This window comes from Penicillium citrinum (assembly GCF_028827155.1).
Source record: "Penicillium citrinum strain IBT 23319 chromosome Unknown utg000003l:1.0-4596430.0:1.0-4598250.0, whole genome shotgun sequence".
Taxonomy (NCBI): domain Eukaryota; kingdom Fungi; phylum Ascomycota; class Eurotiomycetes; order Eurotiales; family Aspergillaceae; genus Penicillium; species Penicillium citrinum.
Window position 1 is genome coordinate 1,697,237 of NW_026622688.1, and position 12,485 is coordinate 1,709,721.

At 47.0% G+C, this 12,485-nt stretch overlaps 6 protein-coding genes across 6 annotated transcripts; 4 read left to right on the top strand and 2 right to left on the bottom strand.

Moving 5' to 3' along the window:
• Positions 1–317: 317 nt before the first annotated feature.
• N7469_003846 (uncharacterized protein) lies at positions 318–4,343 on the top strand (the record flags this gene model as incomplete). The annotated part of the gene is given in 4 exon segments (XM_056642766.1): positions 318–2,980; positions 3,021–3,640; positions 3,846–4,016; positions 4,027–4,343. The coding sequence occupies 4 exon segments, from the start codon at positions 318–320 to the stop codon at positions 4,341–4,343; spliced, it is 3,771 nt and encodes a 1,256-aa protein (XP_056502178.1).
• Positions 4,344–4,982: 639 nt separating this feature from the next.
• Positions 4,983–5,192, bottom strand: N7469_003847 (uncharacterized protein; the record flags this gene model as incomplete). Its single annotated transcript, XM_056642767.1, has 2 exons — positions 4,983–5,133; positions 5,164–5,192. The coding sequence occupies 2 exons, from the start codon at positions 5,190–5,192 to the stop codon at positions 4,983–4,985; spliced, it is 180 nt and encodes a 59-aa protein (XP_056502179.1).
• A 14-nt stretch (positions 5,193–5,206) lies between these two features.
• On the top strand, positions 5,207–6,747 carry N7469_003848 (uncharacterized protein; the record flags this gene model as incomplete). The annotated part of the gene is made up of 2 exons (XM_056642768.1): positions 5,207–5,236; positions 5,404–6,747. 2 exons carry the CDS (start codon positions 5,207–5,209, stop codon positions 6,745–6,747), a joined length of 1,374 nt encoding a protein of 457 aa, XP_056502180.1.
• Positions 6,748–7,766: 1,019 nt separating this feature from the next.
• On the top strand, positions 7,767–8,846 carry N7469_003849 (RTA1 domain-containing protein; the record flags this gene model as incomplete). The annotated part of the gene is made up of 3 exons (XM_056642769.1): positions 7,767–7,977; positions 8,032–8,124; positions 8,212–8,846. The coding sequence occupies 3 exons, from the start codon at positions 7,767–7,769 to the stop codon at positions 8,844–8,846; spliced, it is 939 nt and encodes a 312-aa protein (XP_056502181.1).
• Positions 8,847–9,122: 276 nt separating this feature from the next.
• Positions 9,123–10,148, bottom strand: N7469_003850 (uncharacterized protein; the record flags this gene model as incomplete). The annotated part of the gene is made up of 1 exon (XM_056642770.1): positions 9,123–10,148. One exon carries the CDS (start codon positions 10,146–10,148, stop codon positions 9,123–9,125), a length of 1,026 nt encoding a protein of 341 aa, XP_056502182.1.
• A 1,654-nt stretch (positions 10,149–11,802) lies between these two features.
• On the top strand, positions 11,803–12,066 carry N7469_003851 (uncharacterized protein; the record flags this gene model as incomplete). Its single annotated transcript, XM_056642771.1, has 1 exon — positions 11,803–12,066. The coding sequence occupies one exon, from the start codon at positions 11,803–11,805 to the stop codon at positions 12,064–12,066; it is 264 nt and encodes an 87-aa protein (XP_056502183.1).
• Between the last annotated feature and the right edge of the window lie 419 nt (positions 12,067–12,485).

Consider the following 12,485-nt stretch of genomic DNA (forward strand, 5'->3'; position numbering starts at 1 on the left):
TCCACTCCCCCGCGGTGCTTGCTTCTGATTGGTTAGGCAACAGGATTCCCGGATTGAGAGAAGGTAGGCACGACCCGCGCACCTGCGACTTTTGCCTTTGGAGAAAAGGGAAGGAGCAGTCGGCCAGGCATCCATTGATGATCGCCTTTTCTCTTTTGGACTTCTTTTCCCCATGCTTCATGGCCTCCTCACACCTCCGCGTCCCTTAGCCATGGATCTTTAACCTTGAACTTTACAATTAATTTATCTCGAGACAATTTCTGATCCGATTTAGACACCCCAAATCCTGCCGTCTTATCGAAACGTTATCGCCAACGATGTCCGTCTTGCGCCACGGAGGAGGAGGTGGTGGTTTCCTTCAGCGGCGCCTCACAAAGCTATATACCGATACAAAGACATCTTGCGAAAGTGTGACGACTGCTTCGAAGGCCGTAGACGATCCAGAGCTGGTTGCCCTCCACCAGAGCTTCCAGAAACAGCGGGATCGTTTGCTATCGTGGGGCTTGGATTGGAGTGACGCCAGCGCCGCTCAACCGAATGACATTGACGAGTCCTTAACCGCTGCCGGCTTCAGCGATGTGGTCGAGAGTGTTATGTCCTCGATTCAGGATCTCCTGAACGAGGCCGAACGAGTACAACATATCGATCCACCAATTCTCCCCTCTAAGGAACGCAAGCTGGACCTGCCTTCAAAAGATACCCTCGGTAATCGACCACTCAAGACACAATGGACACTTGACGATATTAGTCGATCGAATACGATCCTTAGTGATTTGACGGCTTGTATCGATACCCTCTACGACCTGTCGCGATCCCGGCGGACAATGGCTTCCAGTATGTCTTCGAGCAAACATAGTACCAGCGCCAGCGCACGACGACCACGACCCAACCCCGTTTCTCCGTACGATGCTTCATATGGATCTTTTTCTGAATCTAAGGAAAATGTTCAGAGTCCCAAGTCCATGTACGACCAATTCACCTATTCGCCTTCAGCCACACAGCACGATTATAACAATCCCTTTGTCCCTTCCAACCCTCTCGTCATTAGCCGATCAGACCTGCAATTACACGGAACTGCGCACGACAATAGCCCGCCTCCTTATGAACCAGTTGCGGCATCGTCTAATTCCCGAGCAATCGGACGGCTAAAGACCTCTGCCTCTCCATATCTCCTCAGTTCTATAAAAGACTCGCATGTCTCGGTGATGATCGAGTTCATGCCTATGATTGTGAACTCACCAATGAACTCCAACAACTCTAGATTGGAAAAACTTCAGCACTCGCTTGAACAATTACTGCAAAATGCGAGAATCGCCCATCTGGGTCTGCTGCGCTTCATTGGTTATGCTCTTGATGAACCTAATGCCCGCTATGCCTTCTTATATCAGATGCCCGTTGATTATTTCCCCTTTTTACGAAACCCTACCGATCTACTCAAAGAGTTGAAGCCTGTGCCTCTTGTTGCCATGCTACCTTCTGCAGAGAATTACCGCGAAAAGCGCATGCCGAATCTAGAAACTCGGTTCCGCCTGGCATACGATCTTCTGATGTCCGCTCTGCACCTCCGAAGCCAGAACGTCGTCCATGGAAACATTAACAGTAGCAATGTCATCTTCTTCCCTGGTCGGACCGACGCAAATAATGATGAGGGCGGTCTTGCCCCGGACATGCAACGTCCTTACTTGACATCTCCCGCCCGCTTCTCTGGGGATGGCCCCACCCCAGAGCCGCTATCTAATGCGATGTATCGACATCCAGAAGACAAACGATCCGTTGAAGATGATGCTGCCTGGGCCTATGATTTATATTCTCTTGGTCTTGTCCTACTGGAGATCGGTTTGTGGGCACCCGTCAAGCAGCTTTGGAAGCTAAAATACGACCGTTCATGGTTCAAGCATCGCGTGGAAGAATTATATGTCAAGAAACTGGGCCCGAAATGTGGAAACGCCTTTATGCAGGCCGTGCAACTGTGTCTGGATGCACCAAATTTCCATTTATCGACGCAGCCCATGACCGATCTTGGCCTGCGTGTTCCCCAGATATACCATTACCCAGTCCTTGATCTATCGGACCCTGATGGCACATTCTCATTTTCGATGAACTTCCTCTACACTATCTGCAAAATTATGTGGTCTTGCTGTCGGATCGACATCTTCGGAGCACCTCCGGCCGAAGAGTTAGACGACTGTCTTCCTCTGGCTCTCGTCCCAACCCCCGAGCCTGTTCCAAGTTCAACAAAGCCCAACCCTTTCATCCCCGTTCCTGCCAACCTGGACAAGAAATTACCCACACTCCCAACCGACGAATGGGGCACAATGACCGAAGAGAGGAACGTTGAAAAGCCAGCCAAAAAGCGTACAGTCAAGAGACTTCCTCACCTAGAAATACCCGATGAACATCTTCAAGAGTGGAACTTCCAAATGATGCCGCGTCTTAGTCGACTCCTACAGAAAATTCTCAAGGACTCTGGTGAGTCTTGTGGAGCTACGCTCATGATGACAGGAGAGTCTCCCGAGACTGCTCGCACTACTATCTGCGTCACCTGCGGGAGTGTGAAGAAAGTTCGACAGGCACTGAAGAAGCATTTCCCGATTGGCCGAGATGATTGGGATCTTATTGTTCTCCGTGGAGACATCGAGCGATCAAAAGTTCCTCGAAAGAAGAACCGCAAGCCTGCTAAGACCCGTCCCAACGGATCCAATGAAATACCCTTTCGCCAACGCGAGCTGAACCCTTGCTATCAGCAACGACCTCTCTGTGGTGCTTCTATTGGTGCCTTCCAGAACGAAGAGCACTTTCCTCCTGTATCATATGGTGGCGCCGTTCTCGTTGACGGCCAGCCATATGGATTGACAGTTCATCACATGCTCGAAGCACCCAGTGATGATGAAGGTTCTGATGATGATGAGCCAGATGTGCCAGCGAGATCTCATGGCAATTGGCCCCAGGGCTCAACCACTGCGGCCACCCATCAAGACCAGTTCTCATACAGCTATGGCGATGATGAATCTTCCTTTGAGTTCGAGATATCTGATGGGGGAGGAAGATGACGCCACGCTATCTTTAGGCGGCGATGATGAATATTGGTTGTCCGATGATGACTCTTCCGACGATGACTCCATTGATGGAGGCTTTGATGATGATGACGATGCTGCATCGATTGGCGATACTGCTGGTATCGAGCCTGGCGAAGAGCCCCGTCTATTAGTTACTCAACCGGCCATTGACGACGTCCACGATGACTTTTTCCCTTCCCCCGAGGATAGGGACGATGAGCATCTTGCATCGCATTCTTTAGGATATGTCCATGCCTCATCAGGTGTTCGTCGCTGGACACGGAAGGGTATCAAGCACGAGATCGACTGGGCTCTCATCAAAGTAGATGAGGCCAGGATGGACCCGCGTAACATCATCGTGGAAACCTCATCGGCTCTTCCACTTCGGCCGGGCATGCCCCAGCCTCCCCCAATTTTCCTCAGTCAAGTAACTCGTATGGAGGAATTGGGTGGCTTGCCAGTACATTGCTGCGGCCGAACAAGTGGTCTGCAGACGGGGCAGATATCTAAAGCAATGACATTAGTGAAGCTGCACGGTCGACATTCATTCTCGACCAGCTTCTGTGTCAATGGGAATTTTGGAGGTAAGAAAGAAGCCATTGCCGAATCATGATTATGTCTATACGATCCTTAATTAGATACCCTTTGTTTCCGTTTTCTATTCTGGCCTTTAATGTCTTCCTTCCTGTTAAGCTGGTAGCCAAATCACCACGCCGCATCGGTTTCAAGGCCTCTATACATCAACACCGAGTAAAGGTTTATCATGCTAACGTTTCTTAATCCAAATAGCTCCCGGTGACTCCGGTGCATGGGTCTTCGATCGATCAACTGGCCGCGTCTGCGCACATGTTCTTGCATGGTCAGCCAAAACCAACACTACTTATATCTCTCCGATGGAGGTGACACTCGATGATATCGCCCGTACACTCAATGCCTCTCTCGTCTCTCCCCGGTCCTCCAGTTCGTCCAGTATATGCAGGGTCAAACCCGCATTCTCCTTTGTCACCTCACGGTCAACAATACCGATATCAAACACCACCACAGCTACCGGGGGATTTCAATCGCCTGGCCGTCAGTGGTGGATCGCCCGTCCCTCCCATACCACCACCTCATCCCTTCGCCCATCCACATCCACACCATCCAGGATTCGGTCGTCCTCCTCATCCTCCTCCACCTCCTCCACCTCCCCGACCGGGATCACATGAAGCGCAAGTCTTCCGCGCCGTATCCCCTATCCCGCCGTCATTACTGACTGGCCCGAGAAATGTTGAGCGTCAGTTGGCTTAATTTCAGGGTTTTACCTTTGCTTATATACTTCATGGCTTCATTGGCGTTGGATTGATCTGCCATTATGTTGCCTTATTAATATTCTTGATGCCCTTTATACTTGATCTTTGGTTCATCATTGATTGGATCTTAAAATACCCACGGCGGAGCCTTTTGATCTTATACATTGGAATATTTACAATCAAATTTATCTATTATGGATATTTTGAATATTGCTCTTTACTTTGTGATTCTTTTTTATCTTTACATAATCTTTACATAAGTGCGCGTATATCACTCTTCTCAGACTTATTTGCGTCTGCCTAGGCAGTCTTGTTTGATACTATTCATAGCGTGGCAGTGTCTCAACAATCCCCATCCTACTTGCTACTAAATAACAGCAGTTGTTACTGATCACTATCAAAATAGTTACATACGGCCAGTCTTAGCAATTTGGCAAATTTGGCCGACTTCAACTTCACCAAAGTTGTGACGCTGACGTGGGGGCTAAAACAAGCTCTGCCAACTATCAGTGCCCACATCGCATTTTGAGCAAAATATCCCTGGACTTCGAATTACAGGGGCTCAAAAGTGCTGGAGCGAAAGCATTCATAGGCTGTACTTGTTCGGCAATTTTCGAAAGATTGAATCTCAGCACAATCAACAGTCGTGGTCCTCGTCTACTCGCCATTTCGCATCCCCTGCTGACGCGATGCAGCGATATCGACGAGCGGGCAAACCCAGGTCCAAGAAAGGATGCATTACTTGCAAGTGAGTGAGCACTTTGTGTCCATTTCGCTCGCTTTCTCGCCTGGTCAATCACTATCTTCCATACTCATACCTACACTTGGCCGCAGGGAGACTAATCATTTTTAGAATACGCCATGTCAAATGCGGAGAAGAAAAGCCTGAATGTAAGCAATGCACTGGTTCGGGCCGAAAGTGCGACGGATATTCAGATGCATCGCAAAGGGAGCTACACGAAAATATCAAAAAACCTTCTTCTGCTCATCCCATTCCTCGTTCAAGCTCAAATGTAAGCTCAGACAGCTGCCTCGTCTTGATCCCTGGTACTCGTCAGGAGCGCCAATACCTTCAGTTCTTCTGCGACGAAGCCATTAATGCGCTGTCGGGATACTTCCCTTCTGAACTCTGGAATCGTTTGCTTCCTCAAAAGAGTCACCACCATCCCATTCTTCGACATGCGGCTGCCGCTGTAGGGGCTGCTTATGAGCAACGTACGCTTCGAGACTCCACTGGGCAGACTGTAAATGAAGGCTTTGCTTTACAACAATACAACAAAGCTATTCAGAATTTTCGTGGGCAGGTTGTTAGCCCAAACGGTTACGATAACAATGTGATCCTTCTAACATGTGCATTGTTCTCCTGTCTTGAGATGTTGCGCTCAAACCAAAATGGAGCAATGGATCATATCCAGGGAGGGGTGCAAATCCTTATGTCCAAACTACGAAGCGCCCCAGTTCAATCCTCGAAGCCAGTGTCTGCCCGAGGTACGTTCGATCGGGACCTGTTCCAGTTCTTTTACAGAATGGATCTGCAAACCAGTCTCTCTGGGAGAAACCTACACTTCCTGGAGATTCCGGAAGAAGATAAAACTGCCCCAACCTTCTTCTCACATGGGAACCTTGTCTTCGAAGATATTACACACGCCCGGGACTGTATAACCGGTCTCAAATTACGCGCATTATCCATAGTTAGAAAGATTGGTTTCATACTCGCAAGACCACACACGGAACCCCCATCCCCTGAGGACGGAGCAAAGCAACAACGTCTCATTGAGGACTTCCAAAAATGGCACAAATCTTTCGAAGTAATGATGAAAAAGCCACCCAAAACCATTGGCATACGCGATCCTCGCGCACCACTAGCCCTCCTAATTGAATACCACGTTTCATATTTCTGGCTCTGCAAATGCAACGCAAAATACGAAACAGAATACGACGAACACATGTCAAACTATACAAAAATCATAGAATCCGCGGAAGAAATTATCGAATTGACCAAAACCCTCAGCAAACCCTCCTCTATTCCCCGACGATTCTTCATGGAAGCCCCGATAACTCCATCCCTCTACTGGACCGCATATAAATGCCGCGATCCACTTCTTCGACGTCGTGCAATAAAGGCCATTCTCAACTTTCCGGCTTGCCAGGGTGGATGGGAGAATCGACGCCATGCAGCGAGTGCAACAAGGATTATGGAGATTGAAGAAGGACCCGTTTGGCATTTACCTATTGAAGAACGATTTGTGAAGAATGAATGGAGGGTTATTGAGCCGTTACAAAGACCTTCCGATGCTCAAATTAATCAAGGGACACACCTGCTTTTGCTTTTGAAGCCTTTTGGTCCTGATGGGTCGTTTGTTGAGAGGTGGGAGTATGTGGAATGGTGGAATGAAATATGACCCGGCCTTGGGATGAAGGTGGATGTCGAGATTCTAGACATGAGCGGTATTACCTAAATATACAAATATAGAATCCTTGTTGATAATTGAAGAATAGGTACTACCTAATCAATAGGTATTGAAGAATGCCTATTCTTAGGTAATATTCTTCGATCCTCTCTCTGGTCTTTAGTCTGGGATAACTTCGCATTCGTATCCTCGCATTTCTATCAATATAATTCCAGGAATTGAACATCCAATCCCAGCCGCTTCCATCTACCGATGCCACGTTCAAATCTAGGGCTTGTTTGTCAGCTTGTTTGAACAAATCTCGGCAGTGCTTCATTTTGCTAATTGATTGATTGTTGTTCAGAGCGAGGGACATACGAACGAGCCAATAAAAAGCGTACATCGAAGCGTAAGCAGCATTTAATCTCCACATCCACGCCCCCCCATAGCCCCACGACAAGCGCCAAGCAATGAGGCTGAGCAGACCCCAAGCACTAAAAGCAAGATAAGATTGCGTAAGGTCAATGAAGATTGTTCAAACATACGGTCAAGCCAATTAGATTCTGTTTGAGCTCTAAATTTCCTTGAATACTTCACTAATGAAGGTATTCTGTAAGGCTGCGGCTCTATGCTCCACCCACAGCGACGATGCCCTAAACAACCACTTGTAACGCTTTGGCTTGGTGAACGTACTTGTGCCTAATTCTAAATATGGATTTGGCCCTTTTCTCCCAGTAGAGCTCGTTCTATGATGGTGTGACAAACTCTGGTCCTCTTCTTGCTCAGCCCTAGCGGACACAATGTATTCATCCATTTGTGCTGTGTGTTGGGGCCCGCTTGGGAGAAGGTGAGATTGATAGCTTACTATATAAACTGCTGAAAGACACCTCAATATCCCATCAGACAATTCTACGATTTTAATTATCTCACTTTCTTCAGGCTCACTTTCGTATTCTTGTTTGTCGGCGTTTTCGTCGCTTTCCCGATTCTCTTCACCCGTGGAACTCATTCATCTTTCTATTTCATTTATCATGCCTTCCAACTCTGATGATATCTATGAAAAGCTTTCTGTCGGCTGTCATGCCCACCTCTCAGGGTACCGTACTTCGTACGATTACATTCCATCCAAGGGAGCGGGCATTGTGTTCTGCTTACTCTTTGGGATAACTTTCATTGCACACATCGTTCAATTTACTTGGAAGAAGACATGGTGGTGTTCTGTGTTTGCTATTGGTAGTGCTGGTATGACCCCAATATTTCATATTTATCTATCATCAGAGCCTGAATAGTAAATAGTGGAAGTTCTTGGTTGGGCCGGACGTACTTGGAACGCAGACTGTCCCTACAATAGCACGGCATTCATGATCCAGATCTCTACATTGATCATCGGTAAGCTAACCAGAAGGTTGGAACCTTCTTGGCCTCTAATGATGATTTGAGTCAGGTACAAACTAACATTTCATCCTCTCATAATAGCCCCTGTTTTCTATACAGCCGGTATCTATATCCTACTTGGTCGTCTCATCAAAATCTTTGGACCCGAAAGTTCCGTCCTCTCGCCGAAGCTCTATCTCTGGATATTCTGCACCTGTGACGTCGTCTCTCTTGTTATTCAAGCTGCAGGAGGTGGTATGGCATCTTCCGCCTCAGGTGGCGAAGGTGACACTGCCCCAGGAACCAATACTATGGTTGCCGGTATCGTGTTCCAGTTGGTTTCGATCAGCGTTTTCGTCTACTTTGCATTCGACTTCCTTCGTCGTGCGACTCGTGCTGGTTTGCTATCAATTGGCAAGATGAACTCTGTAAACTATATCATCTTTGCGATGATAATTTCGATCGTGTTCATCTACATTCGGTCGATTTATCGAGTCATTGAACTTGCTCAGGGTTGGACAGGGTATGTCATGACCCATGAGGTCTTTTTCATCATTCTGGATGGTGTCATGATGGTGGTTGCTGTTGGAATATTCAATATCTTCCATCCGGGTTGGTTGCTGCCTTCTGAGAGTGACTTCATGCTGCCGAAGCACCAGTCGGACTCCCATGAGATGGAGGCACAAAGGCTTAGAAGCAATGAGAGCACTGAATACAGGGGCTACGGGAATCACTGATTCGTAGATGAACTTTTTACACTATGAGTCTGATGATATATTGTGGCTTTTTGCGAGGTATCATTTGGCGATTTTTTTTGTTTTTTTTTTTTCATCTCGTGTTTAATAGAGTTCATATCAACTCACGTCGTCGGTTTGAGTGTCATTTACGAGTTTCCTTTTGAATGGATTGAAAAGAAAACTCTTACTATGATCCATTATTCAAGAATAGAATTCAAATTATGTTTCAATCATATATTGGTATCACCGCTAAATATTTGCGTACAAGTTTTTATATCAAAGCAGAAATCTGCGAGCCAGTATATTGAACCGAGTTTCGTCCCTCTTGATACTTTCTTCATCAAGTTCACTCAATTGAGAAGAGGCGGCCTGGCTCCACCCATGGTATGCCAATTGGTTCTGTCGTAGTCGACCATTGTGCCACATCACTACCTTCGCAAACTCCTTGGCCTCGGGTTTTGAAAGTCGCTGATGCATATACTTGATATGTCTTTCGGTCCAAGTTGGCCAAAAAAAGGCTACGGGAGACAGCACACATATATCGCTCGGGTGATCAAGAGACAGCTTCTTTGGAAGAACAATGGCATAATAATCCTCTTCATTGCTTGAAAAGTTTCCATAGCTAGCCCGCCAGCGCTTGATGAATTTCGACCCTCGACGCCCGACGATGATCGCATTGGATACTGCGTTTCGATCCGCACCTTGATGTCCAAGTACCGCATCTGTCTTGCTATTAAGAAGGTTGTCGAAGGGGCGCAAGGCAATCACGTCCATGTCAAGATAGATCCCTCCCTCTTTGTCAATAGTATCTAGGCGGAGTATATCGGAAATACGCTTGGTTCCCCATTTCTCTTCCAATTGTTTCGGATATTCCTTCTCCAGGTCATGCGGCACGAGATATAGATGATCGCGTAGTTCGAGAAACCATGGGTTTGTTTCGTTGAGGGATGTGTAGTGCAGATTGATCCGCTCAGGTCTGATTGAGACTATGGCGGATCGAATTGTCAGGTAGGTCATGAAATTCAATTCGGGATTATCAAGCCAGATAAAGTGAACTATCTTGGGTATCGGGTTTGGTCCTGGAGCCACGCTATCAAAGCATCGTTTTTCATCTTCGGTCTCGGAAAAATCAAATATCTCAATTTGCCGTTCCTCGGCAGGATCGAGGTATTCTCCAATGAATTGCGTATTATGGATGTATCGGATTGAAAACCCAAGTAGAAAGAGGAAGAATGCAACAATGGCAAACTTAGCGAACGCTTTCGTCCGCACTTGAACTAGACATTGAGTAAGTCGAGACATTTCATTTCAGCGCAGAGCTATCAAACACGCGACAGGGAACATGTGGCATTTTAAATGCCCTCCCCCTTGTTTGTCACACTTTCAGAACCATCAGATTTACCCCCCCCCCAGAGATCTGCCGAATATCGCTGGCTTACTAGTCCTGTAAATGGGGCCAGTGGATCAGTCGGAACTGCTCAGAGCCACACGTGTGGCGCCAAGCCAGGGGCTGATTTGGATGATGACCGTCTAAACAAGGCTGGATAGGAATTAATCTTATCTCCGAGAATGGAAATCATTGCGAAAGAGCAAACGAGAACGAGATTCGGACTGCGGCGGAGCTGGCCAAGCATTGGCATTTTGGGGGCATTTTGAAGGCAGCCGGGTTTTGTAATCCTTTTGCTAAGTTGAAGGTAAGTCTTCGCGTTCAGTTAATCTGTGAATAAAAATGTTTGAATGTGTGCAATGTCTGCTCCTTGCTGTGGAAGTGCGCGATCTCTGGTTTGCAAATATGCAAGGGTGGAAGTATATACAGCAAAAGCGTAAAGTGGCTCCTTTCGGTTGTTTGTGGCGCTGGGTGGCTTTTGATTCGGCGTAGATCGACCGGGTACATAATCATGATGTTGGTATCTCATTGCCTACTGTACTGTGTGATTGAAAGACGCTGTGTCTTCTACCCCTATTTTTTACAGTACATGCATCTTCTGCACGATTGCAAACCCCACGACATTCCTTTCAACAAATCGTATTGCGAGTATTACCAAGACCAGATTTCAGGCAACATCTTGAGTGCCTGAGAACCGAGCAACCTCATGCTTGATCATGATCTTGATCGGACGTGGATCCACCTCAATTTATGTCTGCTGCATCGTAGAATACAGCTGAGATGACAACAACTCGAGAGGAAGGGACTCTTCATGAAGAATTGGCCGTGCTCCCGGGGTAGACGAGTTATTAGAACTCCTCAGATAATTATGTTGTTGCCTGCCTGGGTACGTATCAAGGTAGTTGATCACCCATGGTGTTTTCTCGCAAAACTTCCTACACAGTTAATATTTTCGTCCTCGAATGGTAGTCATAAGATGGCCTTGATCATCTCTGTCAATTCAAGCTGGATACAGTGATTATCACCACAACCTACCTGGCTTGGAGGAGCCACTTGAAGCTCACAAATCCAAGTCACGAAGCGGAGATAGAAACTAGCATTGTAGCTAGCAAGGCAATGTAATTCTCCACTCTGCACAGGCCGTCACATCACTGCAGCCCTATAGGGCTGAAGCTTAGCCGTCAGATCTAGGGGGAACTTCATTGTCTGCCCCGTTGTCATTTCCCTTCTTCTGCGACATTCATTGGAGGGTTATATACAGCCCCGGGCGAGGGAAACAGCTATTATCACATTCTCGCTTGTGGGCCTGTACTACTTTCATCCAACCATATAATCAAAGTAAGCGCCAGGCCAAACCTCCTCCCTGCCATGGGCTGCGCCTTGCTAGTAATGGCCCTCGAAGGGGACTCAGTGAAACTATAAATCCTCGAAAAGGATGCACTTGGATATGTCTTCCTTCTCTTCAATCTCCAGGATCCTCAACTTCGAAATAATAGAGCAATAGCCATTTCCTTGCAATAGCCTTTCGGTTACCGTTGCCCTCTCTTCAGCCTTTTATACGACCTCAGTATGGGTCTCCTCAGGATCCTTCTCAAGGCCATCATTATTCCGATCGTTGCCCTCATTGTGATTGGGGTTGTCATTGCCGTCGTCATCAAAATGCGCCGAGAGAAAAAGCAGAAGGAGAAGGAACTTCAGCAAAACTCATTCCAACCACCTCCTATACAAAAATGGGCTTATCCTATGTCACCGGGCATTCAGAAGCCCCCAGCAGTCGCTTCTTACGCTACCAATAATCCAAGTCAGATGGAGCAGGGATTTACCCGAAAATAGTAATCTTCAGGTATGGAATGAAGACATCTCATGGGAATACACTACTGACGAGATATACATTATAATATAAAGTCCCATATTCTGAAAGGCCTGTTCTGCCAAATGACTATCGATAATTGCGTTCTTGCGTCGTGCGAGTTTTTAGACCGAGATGAGGACCGATAAACGGAACTGGTTATATTCTCATTAGAAAACACCGGTCATCTACTATAAATGTTACTCAATCTTGGTGTAAACTCTGCAGCTTGAGATCTCTCTGCAGCTTGAGACCTTTGCCTTATCATACGTGGTTTTGTTGTTTCAGAAATCCCAAAGCTCTTTGTTGGAATCCCCCAATCCGCGGGAATATAGCACCGTTCGCCAGCTGCATCACACCACTATAGAAAAGCCTGTAGATGTCATTCTTTTACCTCTCTCAA